Source organism: Mus caroli, unplaced genomic scaffold (genome assembly GCF_978045245.1).
Source record: "Mus caroli unplaced genomic scaffold, Mus_caroli_1 scaffold_8, whole genome shotgun sequence".
NCBI lineage: Eukaryota > Metazoa > Chordata > Mammalia > Rodentia > Muridae > Mus > Mus caroli.
The window spans coordinates 33,568,958-33,591,459 of record NW_028227263.1 but is presented as its reverse complement, the minus strand read 5'-3'; the positions used below and the strand labels follow the sequence as shown (position 1 = coordinate 33,591,459).

At 45.5% G+C, this 22,502-nt stretch overlaps 1 protein-coding gene across 2 annotated transcripts in view; it reads left to right on the top strand.

Annotated features, from left to right (window-relative positions):
- Positions 1-22,502, top strand: part of Mical2 (microtubule associated monooxygenase, calponin and LIM domain containing 2) — a 185,822-nt gene that overhangs the window by 152,943 nt on the left and 10,377 nt on the right. For both annotated transcript variants that reach the window (XM_085841396.1, XM_085841395.1), the window contains 4 exons: positions 457-1,738; positions 10,542-10,633; positions 14,050-14,130; positions 16,708-16,801. In XM_085841396.1, coding sequence (XP_085697522.1) covers positions 457-1,738; positions 10,542-10,633; positions 14,050-14,130; positions 16,708-16,801 — 1,549 coding nt within the window. The remainder of the gene's footprint in view (positions 1-456; positions 1,739-10,541; positions 10,634-14,049; positions 14,131-16,707; positions 16,802-22,502) is intronic.

Sequence of the window (22,502 nt, the reverse complement as noted above, 5' to 3'; positions counted from 1 at the left end):
GTTTCTCAACCTTCCTAATTGGTGTCCCTTCAATACAGTCCCTCATGCTGTGGTGACCCTCAACTATAAAATTATTTCATTGCTACTTCATAACTAATTTTGCTACTATTATGAATTGTAACATAAACACCTGTGGTTTTCGTTGCTCTTAAGTGACCCCTGTGGAAGGGTCAGTTGATTCTCCCAAGGGGCTGTAACCTACAGGTTGAGAACCACTTTTTTTGGAGCCTCGAATGATCTTTGATTAGAGAGTCTTGAATGATTTGAGTAAGGGACTGTGGATAGATGCCAGCAAGTTCTAGCCACTTGGGCCAAAGAGTGACCTTTCTATAGCTTCCTTCTGACTTTGAGTATCTCAGAGTGGGAGGAGGAAGGCAGGTGGTGTGTGCATTGACCTTGCCCTTCCCCATAGAAACAAAGGCTTTAAGTAACCAATATTTCTGCCCACTCCCATAGGTGCCAGCTTACAACCTCCACTCCCCACAGATCTCCAGAGGCGATGTCAGCCCCACTCCAATCTACCTCAGACGTGCCAGGGCTCACGGGATTGCGAAGGAAATTCCCCTCTATCTGCCTCATAGCCCCATGCTAGAGAGCACAGAAGACTGCCTGGTGGAGCCCGGTAGAGAAAGCCTCAGAAGTCCTGAGGAGATCTCAGCTTCAGAGGGCTGCCAGGAAGCACAGGCTCTTGGAAACACCAGAAGCATACACCACCCCATTTCAGGGAAGGACCAGTATTTGCCCAATCAAAACCTAGCTCTTGGTGCTGCAGGGAACCCTGGAGACCTGAGTGAGGAATCCAGGATGGGACAGCCAGGTGGACCAGAGCTGTCCAAAGAAAGGAAGTTGGGCTTAAAGAAATTAGTCCTCACTGAGGAGCAGAAGACCCAGTTGCTAGACTGGAGTGACTACACCCAGGAGCACAAGACTGGGGAGCAGCTCTCTCAGGAAAGTGCTGAGAACAGCAGAGGTGGTAGCCTGAAGCCAACCTGCTCTTCTACCCTCTCTCAGGCGGTGAAAGAGAAGCTGCTATCCCAGAAAAAGGCCCTGGGGGGGATGCGTACCCCAGCTGTCAAGGCACCTCAGGAGCGAGAGTTGCCCCCACCCAAATCCCCCCTGAAGCTCATAGCAAATGCCATCCTTAGGTCTCTGCTCCCCAACTCTGAAGCTGGAAAGAAGACCAGCCCGAAGCCAGAGTCCAAAACTTTGCCTAGGGGCCAGCCACATGCTCGTTCGTTCAGCCTCCGGAAACTGGGTTCCAGTAAAGATGGGGACCAGCAGTCTCCAGGGAGACACATGGCCAAGAAGGCGTCAGCATTCTTCTCTCTGGCTTCTCCAACATCTAAGGTTGCCCAAGCCTCAGACCTTAGCCTTCCCAACCCCATCCTCCGCAGCCGGAGTTTACCTAATCGTCCATCCAAGATGTTCTTTTCAACCACACCTCACAGCAAGGTTGAAGATGTCCCCACACTCCTGGAGAAAGTGAGTTTGCAGGATGCCACTCACCGTCCAAAGACAGGAGCCTCACCTATTTCTTCCCTTGGCCTCAAAGATAAATCCTTTGAGAGTTTTCTCCAGGAATGCAAACAAAGAAAGGACATTGGGGACTTCTTTAATAGCCCCAAGGAGAAGGGGCCACCAGGGAACAGAGTCCCATCCTTGGAGAAGTTGGTACAGCCTGTTGGCAGCACCTCCATGGGACAGGTGGCACATCCTTCTTCCACAGGGCAAGATGCACGTAAGTGACTTTCCTAGTGGTCTAGAGTTGGTGCTCAGCAGTCAGTGGCCTCACTGGATCAACAGACATTGTGCACTTTTGGTTTCCTTCTCCAATTCATTCTGACAAAAGTGTGAAACGTTGGTACTGGTGAGATGGCTCAGCTGGTCTCAGTTGGTACTGGTGAGATGGCTCAGCTGGTCTCAGTTGGTACTGGTGAGATGGCTCGGCTGATCTCAGTTGGTACTGGTGAGATGACTCAGCTGGTCTCAAGGCTATTGCTGCCAGGCCTGAGGACCTGAGTTCTATCCCCAGGACCCACAAGGTGGAGAGACAAAATCTACTCCCCGCAAGTTGTCCTGTGACCGCCACATCTGTGCCTCCCTCCCCCAATAAACACACACGCGTGCGCACACACACAAATGAATGCAATTGAAAGAAAGTTTAAGGAAACTTGAAATTTTTGTAAGAGAAATCTGGAGAAAAAATGAAATTATAGAAAGAGTTAAACTAGTAATCCTACCAGTTTCCTTCTGTGTGACTATATGAACATTTTTATTGAGATGTACATACAATTGTATATTTTTTAAAAATCAACTTTATATTCTAGGTATCATATAAATGACCAGAGTCTATATAAATGTGATTTGAAAGAATGTCCTATTTTATGACAGTGTTGTAATTTAATGAACTATTATTTTACTGTTTAACTTATAAGTATATATGCAATATAATTTTAAATATGCAAATATTTATAGGTGGATGTATTTATACCATATGGATGTTGCTGGTTGGACATTTTTACACATGTACCTTTTAGTTTTCTTTGAATTACTAACCACTTTTCTGTATGTTTGATTACCAATGAAAAATAGAGACATTTTATATTTGAAGCTGGTTGTTGTTGATTATTTAATTAATATATCAAAGAGTCAGAGTAATCAAACAGTACAGAAATATCTCACAAGAAGCAGAACATGTTATGTTTTTGCACCTTGCCAAAATTTAGTGTATTTCTTTAAGAACAGTTTAAGCACACACCAGGCATTTCTTTTTTTGTTTCTAAGGCTGTGTGAATGTGTGGTGCATGTGCATGTATGTGGATGTGTGCATGCATGTGGATGTGTGCATGCATGTGCATTCTAGGCTAGAAGAGATTGCTGGGTGTCCTGCTCTGTTCCTCCCTGACTTCTTACTCCCTGGAGACAGCGTCTCTCACTAAACTTAGATCTAGGCTGGAAGCCAGTAAGTCCCATGATCCTCCTGTCCGCTCCCGTACAATGCCAGGATTGCAGTAGTGGGTGCAGCCCTGTGCAGCTTTTGATGTGGGGATTTTAACCCAGGTGCTCACACTTACACAGCAAGCAACATTCGCACCCACTGAGCTGTCTCTCAGACAGTGACTTCTTTTGTTGTTGAATGTTCACGTGATTGCTTTAAACAAATTGTCATCCGATTACTTTCAGTTTTCAAAAGAAAACTTTTTCTTTATATTTTTTTATCTCTTAATTTTTTTTTAACTCTTAGGGGAAAAAATCAGTTTCCAAGAAATTGATTATTTATCTTCTTTGCATCCTAATCAAACATCTGCCTAATTAACAAGAGAACTTATTTGCAGCCAAGTTTGGAATAAGCAAAGGTAACTTGGATATAAGGATTCTTTTAAAATCACACCATAAAATGTCATTTATGCCGAGTGGTGGTGGCGCACGCCTTTAATCCCAGCACTTGGGAGGCAGAGGCAGGCGGATTTCTGAGTTCGAGGCTAGCCTGGTCTACAGAGTGAGTTCCAGGACAGCCAGAGCTATACAGAGAAACCCTGTCTCAAACAAAACAAAATAAAATAAAACAAAAGTCATTTATTACACATATGTATTTAATTTTAGATTTATTCATTTTTTATTTTGTGCATGTGCATGTATTACCTACATGTATATCTGTATACCATGTATGTGCCTGATACCAACAGGGGCCAGAAGAGGCTATCTGGTCCCCTTGGAACTAGAGCTACAAATGGTTGTGAGCCATTGTGTGGGTGCTGGGAGTCAAACCTGAATCCTCAGCAAGAGCAACAGATGCTCTTAACTGGGCCATCTCTCCAGCTCCTGTAATAGATTTTTAATAGGAAATACATTTATCAGCTTTAACATTAAAGGGCATGTGGTTGGGTGTGGCAGTGATGTCTATAGTCCTAACACTCAAAAGTCCAAAGCAAAAAGAATGTAAGTTTGAGGCAGCATGGGCTACAATGTGAGACTTTATCTTTAAAAATCAGAAATAAAGAGAAAAGTATGGCTGGAGAGATGGCTCACTGGTTAGGAGCACCGACTGCTCTTCTGAAGGTCCTGAGTTCAAATCCCAGCAACCACATGGTGGCTCACAACCATCCAAAATGAGATCTGATGCCCTCTTCTGGGGTGTCTGGAGAAGCTATAGTGTACTTACATGTAATAAACAAATAAATCCTTTTTAAAAATGAAGAAAAAAGTAGCTGGGAATGCAATCTATCTTCATAAACATGGATTTATCCATCTGATTAGAAAGCTTCTGCATACCTAAAAAAACAAAACCTGTTAACAGTAAAAAGGCAAAGAAACCTGTGCCAACCAGTCATATGATTGGAGAGTCATAAACAGAATCAAGAACTCATTAAACACCCAAACAACAAATAATCTAATCAATAAATGTGCAAATGAACTGGACAGAAAAATAAATGTTCAATAAATGCATAAAATGTTCCACTTATTTAACCATCAGGGAAATGCAATCAAAACTGTGATTGCCTCTCACCCTGGTCAGTAGAACTGTCATCAGAGCCACCAAGGAAACTGCAAATGCTGGCCAGTGAGAATGGAGTTGGGACAAGCATGAGCGACCTTCTGTACTATTAACAGGATTATAAATTAGCTCAGCTCCTGAGGGACTCAATATGAAGGTCCCTTCAACAGTGGAATGGGAGCTACCGTAAGATCCAGGTGTACCACACCTACTTACACACCCAAAACAGTCAAAGTCATCACAACAGCCCTGCACATCCACGCACGCTGCAGGGTTATTCAGAACAGCCCGGTTAGAGAGGCAGCCTAGGTGCCCCTTAACAGATGGAGATAACCCACACGTGGTGCCATATGCCTGCACTCTGCCCTTAGGCTGGAGAACTGAGAGGTGGAGACCAGCTTGGGCTACACTGAGACCCTGTCTCAAAAGCCAAACCAAACCAATCACACACACACACACCAGATGAATAAATAAAGAAAATGTAGTATATATACACAATGGAGTGGGGAGATTGGTTTTGTTCTATGGGATTTTGTTGTTGAGTGAACTATCCATAAATTGAAGTGTGTTGTGTTTCACTTGTTCAATCATGCTCGGGTTGGAGAGATGGCTCAGTGGTTAAGAGCACTAGCTGCCCTTCCAGAGGTTCTGAGTTCAATTTCCACCACCCACATGATGGTTCATGATCATCGCTAAAGAGATCTGATGCCCTCTTCTGGCATTTGAGTGTTCACGCAACAGAGCACTCATACATAAAATACATAAAAGTAAAAACAAATCTTAAGAACATATTTTAAAAAAATGCTCAGAGTAGGAACTCTTATACTAACTAGTTTGATTATTTTATCAGTCACTAAGAGGGGAGTTAACACTAGTTAACTCCTACCTAGAGTTGTTTCAATTATTTTTATATTGTTTTGGTTCTATAACCTTTTGAATCAAAAATATATTATTTTTCTATTTATTATCTTATTCTCCCTTCCACCAGCCCGGCCTGTGTGTGTGTGTGTGTGTGTGATATGTATGATTATCTATGTGAATGTGGGCCTGTGAGTGACATGGCACACAAGTGGCGATCAAAGAACAACATTGGGGGTTGGTCCTCATCTTCTACCTTGTTTAAAACAGAGTCATCTTGGGGATTTTAATTTTATTTTATGTGTGTAGGTGTTTTGCTTGCATGTATGTATATGGACCAAGTACATGCAGATGTCAGATGTTATAGAACTGGAGTTGTGAGCTGCCACATGGGTGCTAAAAACTGAACCCAAGTCCTCTGGAAGAGCAACCAGTGCCCTTAACTGCTGAGTCTTCTCTCCAGCCCTAGGATCTCTGTTTTGTGGTTCTTCAGGCTGTGTACACCAGGCTAGCTGGCCTTCAAACCTCCATGGCTTCTCTTGTTTCTGCCTCCCATCTCACAGTGGAAGCGCAGAGATTACAGATGTATAGACCTGGCTTTATGTGAGTTCTGGAGATACAAGCTCAGGTTCTCATGCTTGCTGTGTTTACTGAACTCCCCTGGCAGGGAATACACGGTTGTCAGAGCAGCTCCTAGCCAGGTCATGGGGTCATGGGGTCATGATTTGCATCATGTCAACAGGCAAGAAACAGTCACTGAGCCAGAAACTGTGCCCACAGTAGCACTTTTCATCCAAATAGCCTCCATCTCCTAGAGATTCCAAAACAACTGTGCAAACACATGGGCCTATAGGCCCATTCAAACACTAACAGTCACCATACTATATAATAGATCTCTTTTAGTTTTTTTGTTTGTTTGTTTTGTTTTTGTTTTTGTTTTTTGTTTTGTTTTTTCTGTAGCCCTGGCTGTCCTGGAACTCACTCTGTAGAGCAGGCTAGCCTCGAACTCAGAAATTCACCTGCCTCTGCCTCCCAAGTGCTGGGATTAAAGGCATGTGCCACCACGCCCGGCCTAATAGATCTCTTAATATTGATTCTATTGAACTGAAATTTCCTATCCTTTGAACATCTCCCCTGGTGACCTGCATTTGATTAGATTCTCCATGTCTATGAGTGAGGTTCTGTAATTTCTTTCATATTGTTCCATGTGACTTGACAGAATGCTCCTGACTGGAGCTGAGGATGTGGCCCTGCAATAGAACTCAAGCTGAACGTGTAAAATTCCTTGGGCTCAATTCTCAGCACTAAGCCAAAGGAAGGAAGGGAGGGAGGCTGAGGAGGGAAGGAGGGACAAGAGAGAGGGAAAGGAGGGAGGAGGGAAAAGAGGGAGGGAAAGGAGGAAGGGTAAGTAAGGCAAGGGAAGAGGAGGGGAGAGAAAAAAATGAAAGGAAGAAAAGAGGGAAAAAAGTCAACCGTAGCAATGTTAATTTTATATACTACTACTTTGCTAAATTATTAATTCTCAGTGTTGTTTGGTAGAATACTTTCTAAACTTATTCAGCATGTTTATGATAATTTTAAATACTTGACTGTTAATTTTCCTATATCAGTCATTTCTGGGTCTGTTTTTATTGATGAATTTTTCTCTTGCTTATCAGACTAACGTGTGTGCCTCTCTCTCTCTCTCTCTCTCTCTCTCTCTCTCTCTCTCTCTCTCTCTCTCTGTGTGTGTGTGTGTGTGTGTGTGTACCTAGTCATCGTTTACCGACTGATAGCTTTTATGAACATTATACTGAAAAGTGCTTAGGAGGTTTTAATTTTTTAATGTTAAATGAGGAATAAGGAATGATCAAAAAGCAGTAAATAATGTTAAAATCACTGTGTTCCTTCCAAGGCTTACCTTTATGTTTCCTAGGTGTGTCTATGATACGTGTTACTCTACCACTAGTCTATCCCTGGTAATAAAGTCAAAGTTCCCTGTGGTCTCTACTAGCACCCAAGTATGTGTGCTCCTCAAAGGACAATCTGAACATTGCCCCTCTGTGAAAGCATTAGAGCAGTGGTTCTCAACCTGTGGGTCATGGCCCCTTGGTCAGCTCTTTATCTTCAAAAATATTTACATTGCAATTTATAACAGTAGCAAAATTACAGCTAGGAAGTAGCAATGAAATAACTTTACAGTTGAGGTCACCACAACATGTGAACGGTATTGAAGGGTCACAGCATTAGGAAGGTTGAGAACCACTGCTCTAGAGACCGTTGAGCGGGCCACGGCTCTGCAGTTCCATCCCCACCCCCAACCAGGAGGCTTCTTTTTCGGATCTTTGGATTCCCGTTAAGCCACACATGCACTTTTACACTGATTTCTAAAGTTATTTCCCAGCATTCCCTCCTCTCCAGGGCTCCATCTTACACAGTGCTGCTGCCTCTGCCTGACCAAACTCTAAACTGCCTTTCAACTCAGTGAACCTACTATGGACTGTTTGGTTCTTCCTTTTTGTCTGTGGTTAGGAAAGGACCTCAGGGCAGAAAGCCTTGGCGGCCATTGGACTTCCTGTGTGGGTTTCTACTCTTTATCTTTTACATTCTTCTCTGCTGCCTGGTGGTTAATATCTGGGAAAAGATGCTTTGCATATTTTGTCCTGAATTCTCCTGCTTTCTGGGGGGAGGTCAACTCCAAAGTCAGTCACTCAAACATAAAATCACAAATGAAAAGTGAACTTCAGCATAGTTGGCACTCTAATGACAGAGGAGAGACTTGATGGCATTAAACTATGAGGTGGAAGAGGTAACGTTATGGTTATGGTTAGCATCCGTTCTTTACTTTTTGAAACTAGGAAAGTTGCAACTCGGCACTTGCATGTCTCCCATAAATAAAGGTCAATTAGGCAGTTTTAGCAACATGAAAGCATCGCTGGGTGGGTGATAACAATGAAGGCGGTGAAGACAATTATGACACTAAGGGTTCATAGTCAACTTGACTAGGTGTAGAACCGCCAAGGAGACACACCTTTGGGTCACCTACAAGGATGTTTCTAGAGAGGGTCATGCTAAGGAACAAAGACCTACCCTGAATGCGGACTGTCAGTGGGCTGAGCTAGAGAGCTGAAAGGGACTAACAAGGAGTGTGTGACAGCGTTCATCTCTCTCTGCTCCCGACACACTCAAAGGTGAGAGAGCGAGCAGCCTTCCACAACACACCTTTCTTGCCACGATGGATAGTATCCTCAAACTGTCAGCCAAAACAATCCTTCTTCCCTCAAATTGCTTTTTCTTTTTTTCTTTCCTTTTCTTTTCTTTCCTTTTCTTTCTTTCTTTCTTTCTTTCTTTTTTTTTGAGGTACTCTCATCTGGACTGACTTCAAACACCACCACCACTTCACCACCCCACCCCTGTGTAGCCAAAAATGACCTTGAACTGTGGTCGTCCTATACTCCCCCCCCCCCCGACACACACACACACACACTCTCAAGGACAGTGCTGGGGATCCTGCATGCTAAACAAATGCTATGTCAGCTGATCTCCAGCCCTTAAGTGGCTCCGTATCAGATATTTGGTCACAGCAAAACCATTCCCAATAGCTACCACTCATACACCAGGTACCATTCGGAGCTTGGACTGATTGTCTTTGCTCTTCCATGGTAACTCTGCACATAGGAATCATGGCAGCAGGGTATCAAGTCAGTTCCTCGAGCTCCTACACTCAGGGAGCACTCAGTGGCTCTGGCCCCACCCCCACCCCCACCCCCGTAATTTAGTGGCTGGAAGCAAAGATGCATCTCTGCCCAAAGAGAACCCAGCCTCCTCCTGCCGTGATGCCACTCTCCGATTCTATCTTTACCTGAGCTTTCCCATCTGGCAAATTAAAGTGGAAAACAGCAAACTCCCTCCCCTGAGAGGCTGAGTTGTAAGATGCATGTTTTGTATTATTTTGCTCTGAATAACAGCGTATGTAAATGTGTTGCTGGAGGTTAAAATTACCCTTATTTTGTAACACTTGGCTGCTCCCACTGGGGTGAATAGTTGAAAATTATAGGGAGGCTGGAGAGGATGTTAGCTGACTTGAAATTACTTCCCTCCTTTCTCCCCACCCACCCCACAGTTCTATGCAGACACAAGCTGCCACTGCCGCATCCCTTCCCATGACTAAGCTCTAGCTGGTTCTGCTGTGTAGCGAGCAGCACGGGTTAATCCTGGTATTAACATAAACTCCATCAGGTGTTTGTGCAGGGGCAGATGTTCTTGCTGGGAAAACCGAAAGTCTCCTGTGGCACCTGGAAGCCCCCACCACACCTGGTTCCCAGCCAGATCACAAAAAGGTGTTTGGTCAACATGGGCGCGTTTCAGTGCTGGGCCATCCAGTTCATGTTTGGAGCTTGGCATGGCTCCTCAGTTTTAGCTGCCCCACAGGCCCTGCTTTGTTGGGCCGTCCCTATCTTAAACTGCTTTTTCCTGGCATTTGAATCATCCCTTCCATGATGTGATAATATCTGCAAGTTGGGAAAATAAAAGTGGCATTTGTTTAGCCATAATTAATGAAATATTTATGTTGCATGAGGCTATGTGATAAAATCCTTAGGCTTAGGGTCCTTTTGCTTCTGATTACATTTGGGATTTTTTTTTCTATGACCAGACATTCTGACGCCAGCTCTTTTACACTGAGCAGATGTCGTGTAGTAAAAATGGGTGCCAGATGCTGTGGGCCGCAGAAGGGCGATTTGTTTAAGAGCTGGCTCTGACTTTTTTTTTTTTTTTTTTTTTTTGCATTCAATTACTCGGCAGAACAAACCTTACCCCATCGGTTAGGTAACCCAGCTAACTTCAGATATGCATTTTCATAATAGATTTTGGATTCAAAAGCAATGTAAGCAAGGATCCTGCCCCAGTAAAGGGTGTTTAAGGACTTCCTTGATTTCTGCATAATACCTTGTTTTGTTTTGTTTTGCTTTGCTTTGTTTTGAATGTGAGAAGAGCCCAGGCAGAGCTCTTGGCAGGAATCCAGAAATGTAATTAACGTGGAGGGCCAACTTTTCAGTGGCCCTGAGGTACTGCTTTCCCAAGCTCCTGGCAGGTGCAATGAGGGGTGGGCGGCAGGAAGCAAATGGGGTGAGGGAGGAGGAGGCAGCTGTGAGGCTGGAAGGAGGAGAAGGAGGCAGCAGTTTGGTGAGTTCTCTGGTTCTTGTTTCAGACCCCGTAGCTCCAGTGACAGAAGCCACCTCTTCTCCCACCTCGTCCTCCGCAGAGGAAGAAGCCGACTCCCAGCTTTCCTTAAGGATAAAGGTACCATCACTTGCAACACCATACAGTGCCTTCACTAGCTGGGGCTCCTTACCCATCCAGGTTTCAGAGCCAATGTGGGCTCCAGCTGCAGAAGCCCTCAGGAGGATCAGGCCACGCTGCATCTGACGAGTACACTCCTTTATGTCTGGAACCCCCCCCCCCCAAGATTTGTCTTCTTAAAGACAAAAACCTCAGCACACATCAGGGAAGGGAAAAAAGAAGACATATTGACTTAAAACCATTTGGCAAATGCAGTGCTTAAAGTGGGTTTAATATGTGGTCCAATAAGCAAACCATTGAAAATTTCAACAAGCAGATGTGTATTTCCCCAAGGGAAGCACAACTTCATTTAAGAAGCACTAGAGGCAGATTGCATGGAAAATGTTATGTTTATTCTATTCAAAGCTATGAAATGAAGCATGCAGTTGCACAGAGACGCGGACGCACCAGCACACCTACTGTGGACAGAACAGCCTGCATGCCACCGGGAAGACAGCCACCACCTTTGCTTAGTGGATGCTAATATGTCTGGAGAGCACTTTCTAAGTCTCTCCTACCAATGTAGAGAAAACACAACGCTGTGTGTCTGTTGATGTGTCTATATATCTAATACACAGAGACGCGTTTGCCACAGAAGCCCGCTGTTGTTTTCTCAACTTGGGACTGGAGTTCGTCCCCTCGGACTAGGAGGAATGGATGTTGAAGAGCTGGTCCTCACACGCTTCTGGGGTGGATTGCGGAGCAGCTCACGGTCCTGCTGCTGTTTATAGTTTTGGAGCAGAGAGGACTAGTGAAAGAAGAGAAGAAACACATTTATTCATCCTTACTCCACTTTTCCATATCTAGCCAGGGAAGCTTTGGCTTCAGTTTAAGTCAAGGGGCAGAGTGAGGTTCTCTAGCTCTCTAAGGTGCATGTGAGCAAGTGAGCGTACACACACACACACACACACACACACACACACACACACACAGGAGGACCAGAATTTCTTTTACTGTGGGCTTCTTGAGTTAATTGAATCCTCACGAGAAATGATTTAAATCTGAATTAGGTTACCTTGACTTCTGGGGGCTTCTTACTGCCCCTCATCCCCTCAAATGACCCTGGGTTAATTCTATATTCAAATGAGACAGATCGCAGCCTCCATATTCTTTACTCTCATGGAGAAAGAATAAGCTGCCTTGCTGGCCTGTGGAAGCAGCAAGGCCGGAATGTCCCAAAAGAACCTCACAAGCGGCTCCTTGTCGTCTCGCTGGCCTAGCACATGGCCAGTTGTCACTTCAGAGTGACCAGTGGTAAAGCATGACCATGCCACCTCCTGATGGGCCCCACTCTTCCAGAAAGTCTTCAAGTGGGAAGGAAGGTGTTTGGCCTCTGGGTTCTCTGGTTGGTTGATTGGTTGGTTGCATTCAGATGTGTCTCCAGCCAAGGGTCACAACAGCCTGTTCAGATGCACAGGAAGCCGGAGGCAGGATGCTGAAGATAGGAGTTATGGCAGCTGATCCTTGGTTCTTCCCCAACCCCCTCCTGTGCTGGCTCTCTTCTTGCCCAGCCCTTATCTTCTTTCCTTGACTTCCTACAACACCCTGTGCAGTGAATAAAAGAACCCATGTATAAAGGTACCTCAGTATTTGCTAGAACATGCTTTAAATTGAAAATAACAATGACTTTCTATCCCCATGCACACGTGCACAGAGGATCAAATCCAGGACCTCACACACGCTCAGCAAGCACTCTGCCACTGAGCTGAACCCTGTGAGGAGGGGTCTGCTTCTGGAAGTCTGCACAGAACTGATGTGGTCTACCCTTCTCCAGATGTCCTAGTTTGCTGTGATGAACACCATGGCCAAAACCAACCTGGGGGAAAAAGGGTTTGTTTCAGCTTATAGCTTACAGTCCATCGTGAAAGGCAGTCGAGACAAGAGCTAAAAGCAGCAACCTGAACTGAAGCAGAGGCTATGGAGGAATGCTGCTCACTGGCTTGCTCTCCGTGGCTCGATCAGCCCATTATTTTACGCAACCCAGTACCAGCTGCCGAGGAGTGGGTCTGCCCACAGTGAGCTAGCTGAACCCTATCCTATGTCAATCATCAATCAAGAAGATGTCTTCCGGACTCTCCTACAGAGCATCTGTTGGAAGCGTTTTCTCAATTGAGGTTTCCTCTTCCCAGATGTCCCAGCATGCATCAAGTTGACCAAAAATTAATCGGAACACCAGAATTTGCATTCAATTGTCTCCATTTCGAGGACAATGACACTACTGTAGGACTATAGGACCACAAAGTGGGCGTCCTTGATTGCCAGTACATGACGTGGTGTGGCGTAAAGAAAGGCAGTATTGCCTATGAAGAAATATTCACCTGGGCTCAGTTCAGAACTCTGTCCATTACTAATTGTTTCAATTTGGGCAGGTTGTCTTTCTGAATTTGGATGTCCATATTTGTAAGGATGTACCATCTGAGGAATAAAGGAGACACCATGAAGTAATTAGTTCGTGGTCTGGCACCCAGCACTCTACAAATGCTAGAATTTACAACGTGGGGTCATGTGATGGATGCTGCTGAGATGCTTGTAAAATAAACAACCCGGATCTCCATGTGGGCTGAGTGAGATCAGCTCAGGGCAGAACTCATCCATGAGACCCAGTACCTCTCACCCTGGTCCAGACTTTCTCTAAAGATCCTCTCTGATATTAGAGGGCCCCCCATGTTATCTCTGGAAACAAAGATGAGAGATCCGTGTTGTAGACCCTAAAAGCCAAGGTTTCCTCCCAAACATCTAAAGGATTCTAGAAATTCTAGAACAGATTTCATCCCTGAGATGGAACACTTGGGAGACAAAGGCAGGTAGATCTCTGAGTCAAAAATAGCCTGGTCCTACATAGTAAGTTCCAAGTCAGGTCTATACTGTGAAACTGTGTCTCAATAAAGATAATACTACTGCTGCTGCAGCTGCTGGCAACTGTGATGCAAAAGTTAAACGGATGGGGCTGGAGAGATGGCTCAGTAGTTAAGAGCACTGACTGCTCTTCCAAAGGTCCTGAGTTCAAATCCCAGCAACCACATGATGTCTCACAACCATCTGTAATGAGATCTGACACCTTCTATTGGTGTGTCTGAAGACAGCTACAGTGTACTTATATATAATAATAAATAAATCTTTTTTTTAAGTTAAATGGAATTTTAACTTCATTTTTTATTCACAGCTTAACCCCAATACCACATATGGATAGGGGCATTCATGTTTCACATGGTACAGACACAGGTCATTGTCATCAGTACAGAGAGTGCCATTGGATGCCAGAAGCTCAGCAGTAGCTAGGAGCCATGTGTGACGAGGGCAAAAGGCTATGGTGAAGGTGGATAAATGGTAATCATTCTTGTCTTAGTCATTATTTTCTTCTCTCTTGGTTTGTATAGGAGAAGATACCCAGAAGAAGGAGGAAGCTGGAGAAGCAGTCAGCTAAGCAAGAAGAATTGAAAAGACTCCATAAGGCTCAGGTCAGGAAGCAAACATGGAATATGGGTGGGAGCCCCAGGCTATGGGTGGGAGCCCCAGGGTCTGAGTAGGAAAGTATTTCTGAAGTCATCCTGCACTTGGGGAGATAGGCAAGGGATAGGCCTGCTCCTTTCTCTGAGAACCAGGAGTGTGACCATTCTGATATTCCTGGCCCCATCCCCAGTAGGGCTCTGGCATGAGGAGGCCCATCTGAGTCACCTTTCATCCACAGGTTTGTATCCTGCAAAGTGAGGCTAGTGCGTGGCCTTGGCCATCTTCATGAGCCTTTATTCCCCAAAGCAGTGACCTCAGTCTGTCCTCAATGAGGACAGAAGTCATTTTCCAGCTCCCTGACTGAGTCTCTGCTGAGTTGACAGCTGCTGGGGTCTGACTCTGTTTCAGGATTAGTTCACAGCCTAAGTGCCTAGAACTTCCTAACTTCATGATTTTACTCGAAGCATTTCTGCCCACACTGATCTGTCTGACTCTGTCACAAATGAATAAAACGAAGCAGACACTGTCAACATTGTCTCCCTCTGCCAGGGACTCTGAGTCTAGTTTGAGGAACAGTTGCACATTAGCATATAAGGATTTAGAACAAGCATGCCTGTTAATCCATGTAACATTCAGTTACTTCCACCACTGTGCCCTTTATCTGGCCTGTAGTCCTGTACACTAGTCCGCTTTCTGTTACTGTAACAAAATGCCCAAGACAGTTGACTTTAAAACGGGAGAGGTTTGTTTGGATTTATACGGTCAGTCGTATTAGTCCACGGTCAGCTAACCCCATTCTGCTTTGGGCCTGTGGGGAGACTATATCATGGCAGGGAGTATGGAGTGGAGTTTGCGTCGAGGCTCCAGAAGCAGAGAGTGTGAGAGAGCAGGGAGTTCCTCGTATCCCCTTCAAGGGCTCACACCCCCCAGTGGCACAGCTTCCTTCTGTCAGGTCCCACTTTCTAAAAGCTTCACTGCTCCTGGGTTGCACCCTCAGCTGGGAATCCAGGCTGTAATATGTGGGATCCTGGAGAACGAGCACTGCGTTTTCCTGCTCTGGCTTCCACGGCCACAGGCTGTAGCCTGGGCATCCCAAACAACTGATATTTCTTTTCTGGGTGTTAAAAACCCCAGATCAAGCAAAGTGCATCAGACTGGGGGTCTGCCAAGGCCTATGTCTTGGCTGGGAGGCAGCACCTACCTACTACATCCTCGCATGGTCTTTTGGAAGTGTGAGGAGAGGGGATCCAGGAGAGCTCCCTCCACTCATACACACAGGAGACCTGTTAGATCAGGTCTCCCTACCCTTATAACCTCAGTGCTCTCCTAAAACACCTCGTCTATAAAATAATCACCCTGGGAGTTAGACTCTCAACCTATGAATTTAGGAGCAATTCATTCTTTTTCTAGAACAACATCACAGCTGTAACTACACAGTGAACAGTGATCCATCATAAAATCTGTCTCCTTTCCTTAGTGACTCTATGCCTTACCAGCAAGAGAGGTGGCTTTATCAAGATACAATCCTCTTTCAAGATCCACAGAGGAGAGTTCTGTTATCAACAGAATCCCCATCTATTTTGGGGGGCTTAAAGACTCATAGTTGGGGCAGAAAGTACCAGGTGGCTGCTCAGGTTCCTGAGTGGGTCTCTTGGTGCTGGGGATACCTAGGTTTCCAGGGGAAATTTAGAAGGACGGGAGTTAGGAGGAAACAGAAGCAGAGCTGCACCACCTGCCCAGATGGTCCATGGTTTCTTTACTCTTCCTGTTCAGCTATGTGTAAGGTCTCTCCTGCCAAAGGCTGTGCTGTGTCCTGGGTAGCCCGGGGCTTGAAAACACAGAAGGCTGGTGGAGTTGAACAAAGTTTACTAAATAATTAAATACTAACCTTGCTTAACTTTCCTTCCTAAGAGACTACAAGAGAGTAACAGCTCGTAGGGAAAGCAAACATGCCCTCCCCAAACCAAGCATAACCCCAAACTTAGCAAGTGCTTAGGGGTCCATAGAGTGTGAGCTGTGATCCTTATGAGTTCAGCACCTGGTATTCTGCCTTCATAACTGGATCATATCAGATCTGCAGGCGCTCTGTCATGGCAGCACCCGGGGCCTCAACCACTGGTACAAGACAAGGGCAGGTGCCATTTGTAGCTAAGATGGGATACAAGATCTAAAAAGGTACATTGATCCCCGAGTGGGCCCCGGTTTCCCTTTTCAAGGCACCAGGGACTCCTTCCTGCAAAATAGACCCTGAGCCTCCTAGCCTGGGCTGAGGACAGCCCTGGCTACCGAGCCCATGGTCAGTACTCAGGACTCATGAGGACCTCTAGCCAGGGCAGGAGCCTCTCACCTAGGACTCCAGTGTGTTGGGCAGTTTTGACTCCTTTGTGCACATACACAGATGCTGTGCTCTGTGGCTCAATCCTGAGGACAAAGGCAACAGGCTCCAACGCTGAGGAGCTTCAGCCTCTCTGCCAAGTGAATCAGGGCAATCACAGCTCAGGTGACAGCTAGTAGCAGGCTCAGCCTCCCTCTTAGGCTTCCACATCTACAGAACTCCCTCACATCATGTGCTCTTGGTCTCACAGGCCATCCAGAGACAGCTTGAGGAGGTGGAGGAGCGGCAGAGGACATTGGCGATCCAGGGTGTGAAGCTGGAGAAGGTGCTGAGAGGAGAAGCAGGTAGAGTTGGTGGGTCTGGATCTAGAGTCTGTGAGTAGCACTGGCCTTGAATGGTGGGGTGGACACATCACCTGCAGGGGGTAGATCAGCACGAACAGATGCCACTAAATCTACTGCCTGATGCTTTAAAAAAAACGATGTATTTATTTTTACTTTATGTGTATGGGTGTTTTGCCTGCATATATATCTGTATACCACTGAATACAGTGCCCACAGAGGCCAGAAAAGGGCCTCAGATTCCCTGGACTTGGAATTGCAGATGGTTGCTAGGGGCCCCATGGATGCACGGAATCAAACCCTTGTCATTTGGAAGAGCAGCAACAGCTCTTAACTGATGAGTTAGCTCTCCAGTCCCATGCCTCACACTTGAAACATGAAACTGCTGGCTTGGTCTGAAACTCCCCCTGGGAATCCTCTGCCACTTTCTCTCTGCATGAATCATCTTCAAAACTCAGAGGATGAGACAAATCCAGGAGGAATATTTGTGATGAAGTTCAAACAATATTTGTTATGAAGTAAAGCCCATGAGTTCAAATCCTGGTTTCTAGGGGAATGGCTCATTGGGTAAACTGCTTGCTGTGTAAGCATGAGGATCTGGGTTCAAGTCCCCAGCATCCATGTAATCTGGGCACAGCAACTCATATCTATAATCCTAGTTCTGCTGAGGCTGAGGCAGGATGACCCCAGGACCTTGTTGGCCAACTGGTGTAGCTAAAACAATAAGCTCCAGGTTCAATGAGAGATCTTGACTCAAAAAATGAAGTGAGAAGTGATCTAGGAAGAGACACAACATCAACTTCTGGCTTCCATATGCACAAGCATACAAGTGCAGGAGCATACATAACACACACACAAACACACACACAACCAATTTCTCAAAAAAGCCCTAGGCAAGGGCCTACAGTGGAACAGAATCCAGAACACAATGTGTTCCTTTTCTTCTGGATCACAAATAGATTTCCTTGTGCAGAGAGCCTGTAATGGATCAACTGGAGCAGACTCTGTTTGCTACAATGATGACTGTTCCTTCCTGCTTAGATGGAGTCACTGATGTCTCTCCAGACACACTTAGAAATTCTGGTGGAGTGAACTACCCTTGATTGGTGTTTTGTATAGTAATATTCCAAATCAAGGAAGCGCTAATCCTCATCTCTAGGAACCTCTTATTGCAGTGAGCCACCTGGAGATGAAAAGAAGAAGCCAGCAAAGGGGGTGCATCTTCCCTGCTGTTACTAAAGCATTGCTGATATGGGGCACAGTAGGAACCGTGACTTGCAGATGTCACAGAGCCTGTACTGGGCCAGAGAGGTTCCTCGGCCGGCAAAGTGCTTGTGGTGCAGGAGTGAGAACCTGAGTTTGGTCCCCAGAACTCACCAGGTGTGGTGGCTCACACTTACAATCTCAGACAAATCCCTGGGGCTCACTGACCTGCCGGCCTAGGCTCTAGGTCTAACTGGCGATCTCTAGGCTCAAACCCAAGGTAGACAGCACCTGAGGAAAGAGGTCCACTGTTGACTTCTGGCTTACATACACACAGACACACACAGACACACACACAATACTTTTTCCCCCCTCACATACACATGAACTGTGTATTTAAATTTGTTTCCCATCATGAAAACTGAGTAATGTAGGGATGTGACTTGGTCTAGTGCTTGCCTAGGGCTTTTGATGAGGTCTGGGGTTTCATGCTACCTCTTTTGGGTGGACAAAGTCCTTGGAAAATCACTCACTCAACCTCATAGATCCCTCACCAGAAAAGTGAGCTAACCTTCACAGTGCCAGGTCATTTTGAGAATTCAAGTGCCAGTCCATACATGAAGACAGTCAACAAACGCTACCAATATTCTACAGAACATTCTTGTCCACACAAGACACTTTAAAGAAAATACCCATTCACAGCCAGAAACTTTAAATTATAAACAGCAGATATTTAAAGCTTGTTCTGAGTATCTCCTCCAGTCTCCAAAGGGAAGCTATTTGGAGCCATGCCTACAGAAAGGAGGCCAGCTTTCAGTGTTGTCAAAGGCGAATCTGACCAGCCAAAATATGGATTCTGTTTGTTCCCTTTCTATCCCCAGTAAACTAACTACCCTGTTAGGTTTATAGGTAATTTCTCACTGGATGTCCTTGTGAAGGTGACAGATGGAAACCAACAAGGGTCTGGAGATAAATAAATACATAAATAAATAAATAAATAAATAAAAGTCAGGTCACAGAGACCAGCCTCAGAGGAAACCAAGAGGAAACTTTATTAACCAGGCCATCAAAATGAAGACTTGCTAACATACAGTTGGAAATGGGCATATCCCTCTGTGGTTCGATAGTCTATATAGTCCCTTGAAGAGATTGCCTTGCTGCTCAGCGAATGACCAATGCTTTATTGGGTTAAGTTTTATTTGAGCTGGCCTCTGCTGCTCCCATTCAAGTGATTTAATGAGAATTATTTAATAGGTATTATTAGGATAATTAGACAATGATCACAGTTAGGCAATAATATTGAATGATCAAGGTTGTGAATAACCAAATTTAGAGGCAGACCTACAAACAAGGAGTGGGCTGCGACAGTTAGGCGAGGCCCCTCTATAATGACTGGGGATAGCCTGAAAGGGTCTTTTGTGCCTGGGAGTTATTCATCAGGTCCATTGAATTAGAGGACTGTGCAGGGGAGCAGGGTGGTGGGTGCAGGCCAAGGACCCTGACGTCTGAGCGAAATGAGCTCGCCATTGTCATGACAACAATTTTGGCTTTCTTTTAATTTTTTTTGTTCCCCAACAGTCAGAAATGAGTTGTTCCCGCCCCCAACCCCAGCATAGGGGGCGCCCGTCCCCAACCCCCTGCCCCAATTTTTTCAGGAAAAGGAAACAAAGTGAAGCAGAGAGCTAACAATCCACCCAGATGACAAATCAGGACACACCGGATGTCTATGCGTGTGGCAGATATCTTGGCCCAGGCAACACAGAACTCCTGTGGTTCCCTGTGTCTAAGTCACACACACACATACTCAGTGACCTGGATGCCCTGCATCCCACGACCTGTGGACAGTCAGACCTGACTTTGTCACCTACTTGGAATTGTTTGGGTTGAGACACTAGACAGTGTTAAATGCTGGAATCACAGTATGCCCCTGCAAGAGACTACCATGCAGATCTAGGTAGTCTGGTGAAGTCTCATCCTTCTTTCCACATCTGCAGACAGGCGAAATCAAATGCAAAAGAAGAGGGGCCTCAAAGGATGAAAGGTTTATTCCCAGGGAAGCCGGGTGAGCAAGGTCCATCTCCCACAGCCTCCACTTCAGCCAGCAGTTTCTCCTTCACAAGGCTAGCAAAGACAATGTAGATGCTGGAGGCTGCCAGCAGAGGGCAGCAGCACATACATTATGAATGATTTAATGGCTCTCCCAGCCAGGAAGAGAGGAACAATTTGTCTGCTACTCTGTGGTTTTCATCTTTGCTGCTGAGGAACCCAAGAAATGCCAATTTCCTGCCTTATGTGCTAGTGTGGGATTCTGGACGGAGCACAGAGATGAGTTGGGAGTCCCTGAATGCATTTTGACGTCATCAGCATTCTGCAGTTTCTAATCTCTCAAATTTTCCCATCTGTAAAATGGGACTAATAAATCAACCCGCCTTCTAGAGATGGTAGAGATAGGTGAAAGAGGAAATGATAAGGGCGGATCAGGGAAGAGAAGATGAGGACCAGAGTTCAATCCCCACATTCGCATAAAACCCTTGATGTGGCAGGCCAATCCTGGTGCTGAGGAAGTAGAGGCAAGAGGACCCTGGGGCTGGCTAACCAGACAGTTCAGCCATATTAGTGAGCCCCAAGTCCCAGTACACACACACACACACACACACACACACACACAACCTTTAAGTGAAGCCCTTGATTAATGGGCCTATCACATCTTAGAACCTCACAAGGATGGATTCTTCTCTTTTGTTTTGAGTTTCTCTCCATCCTTATAAAACCCAGCCAGGTGGCTGGTCTTCTCTTAGCTTGAGTCCATCTGTTTATCCATTCATTCACATTTATAACTAACTCTCTCCTCCAGATAAGTTTAAGCTGGTTTCTACATGCATATAGGCCACAGATTTCACATATTTGACCATATATGGATCTGGAAGGAAGTCATGCTTAGTGGCTCAAGCCTATAATCCTCTCAGGAGGCTGAGGCAAGAGGATGAGAAGTTCAAGGCCAGCCTTGAACTAAACCTGTCTCACAAAGAAGAAGGGGAAAGAGAAGGAGAGAGGGAAAGAGGAGAAACAACTTCATGTAGATTCTGAAATTTCATGTTACATTGATGTACTTATAATTTCATGTGTGTGCGTGACTCACATGCCATGGCCTGTCATGGCACACAGAGGGCAACTTGTAGAAGTTTGTTCTCTCCTTCTACCATATGGCTTCTTAGGATCAAATCAGGTTATCAAGCTTGGAGCAAGTGACATCTCACCAGCTGGCCTGTTTGGTGGTGGTTGTTGTTTTAGAGATGTGTGTGTGTGTGTGTGTGTGTACAGGTACCTATGGAGGCCAAAAGTGAGAATTAGATTTGATGGGGCTGAAGTCATAGGCAGTTGTGAGTTGCCGGTCACCAAACAGCAAGTGCTCTTACCTACTGAGCCGACCCTCCTGCCCCCAGAGTAGATTCTTATTGTCACTCCCAGCACAATAGCAACTGACTGAAACAGATCAACAAGCAGACAAAGCCTGTGGTGTGGAGAACTGCCTGTTTGACAGTTCGCCATCATTTGGGAATGGGGTCTGGGGAGCAGATGCCCTTTAGATAATCTCTGTAAGTCTCTGAATGGAAAAGCAGCGAGTCCAAGGTTACACTCCTTGCCAGCTGTCCTGTGTGGTCGATTTCTGTGCTTCCAGGAAGCAGCTCAAGGGAGGAATGAGATCTCCACAATTGTCCAGTACAGGCAGACCATAGGGTTGGAGCCAAAGGTAATGTTAACCCTGTATTCCAATAGAATATTGTCAGAAAAGAACTGGGCCCTTACAGAGGCTTTCCAGGAGTCACTCAAATCCAAAATTACTGAAGCAAGCAAATATTTTGGCCTGATTTTCCCCAAATCCATAGAAGGCATTGCTGAAGTCCAGTCCTTCCAAAGAACAGAACTTGTACTTCTTTATAACAGCAGGAGCAGCATCATGGTGACACAAGAGGCCTGGCCCCAGGTCCCAGGGTATGACACAATGGGTTTCAATAACATATCAAAGCTAGTGCCATAGCTAGGAAGCCCAGGATAAAGAGCACAGCAGCCTTTATACCAAGCAGTAAATGAGTGGGTTGTACAGTCCGCTCAGTGTGGGGTTCTGAGCTGCACACAATTCTCTTCTTGTAGAGTCACAGGAGAGGCCCAGGCATAAGATGCTTAAACCTTGTGCTTTGCACACTTGGAAAAGACACACACATGCATATGCTCACACTGCACAGAAGACAGCGTCATTCACAGATATCAGTAGCCATGTGTTACTTGTCCCCTCCATCACAGCTTCAGTGGTTATCCTAAAGACACAGGTGTATCCGGTTTATGGCCCATGGACTGCAGGAGCCCAAGGACAACTAGAAATGCAGCCCAGCACAAATCATAAACGTATGCCATGAAGTTGTTTGTTTGTTTGTTTGTTTGTTTGTTGGGTCTCTCACATGTGTAGTTATCTGGTGTAAACTTTGTAAATGGTAACATCCTG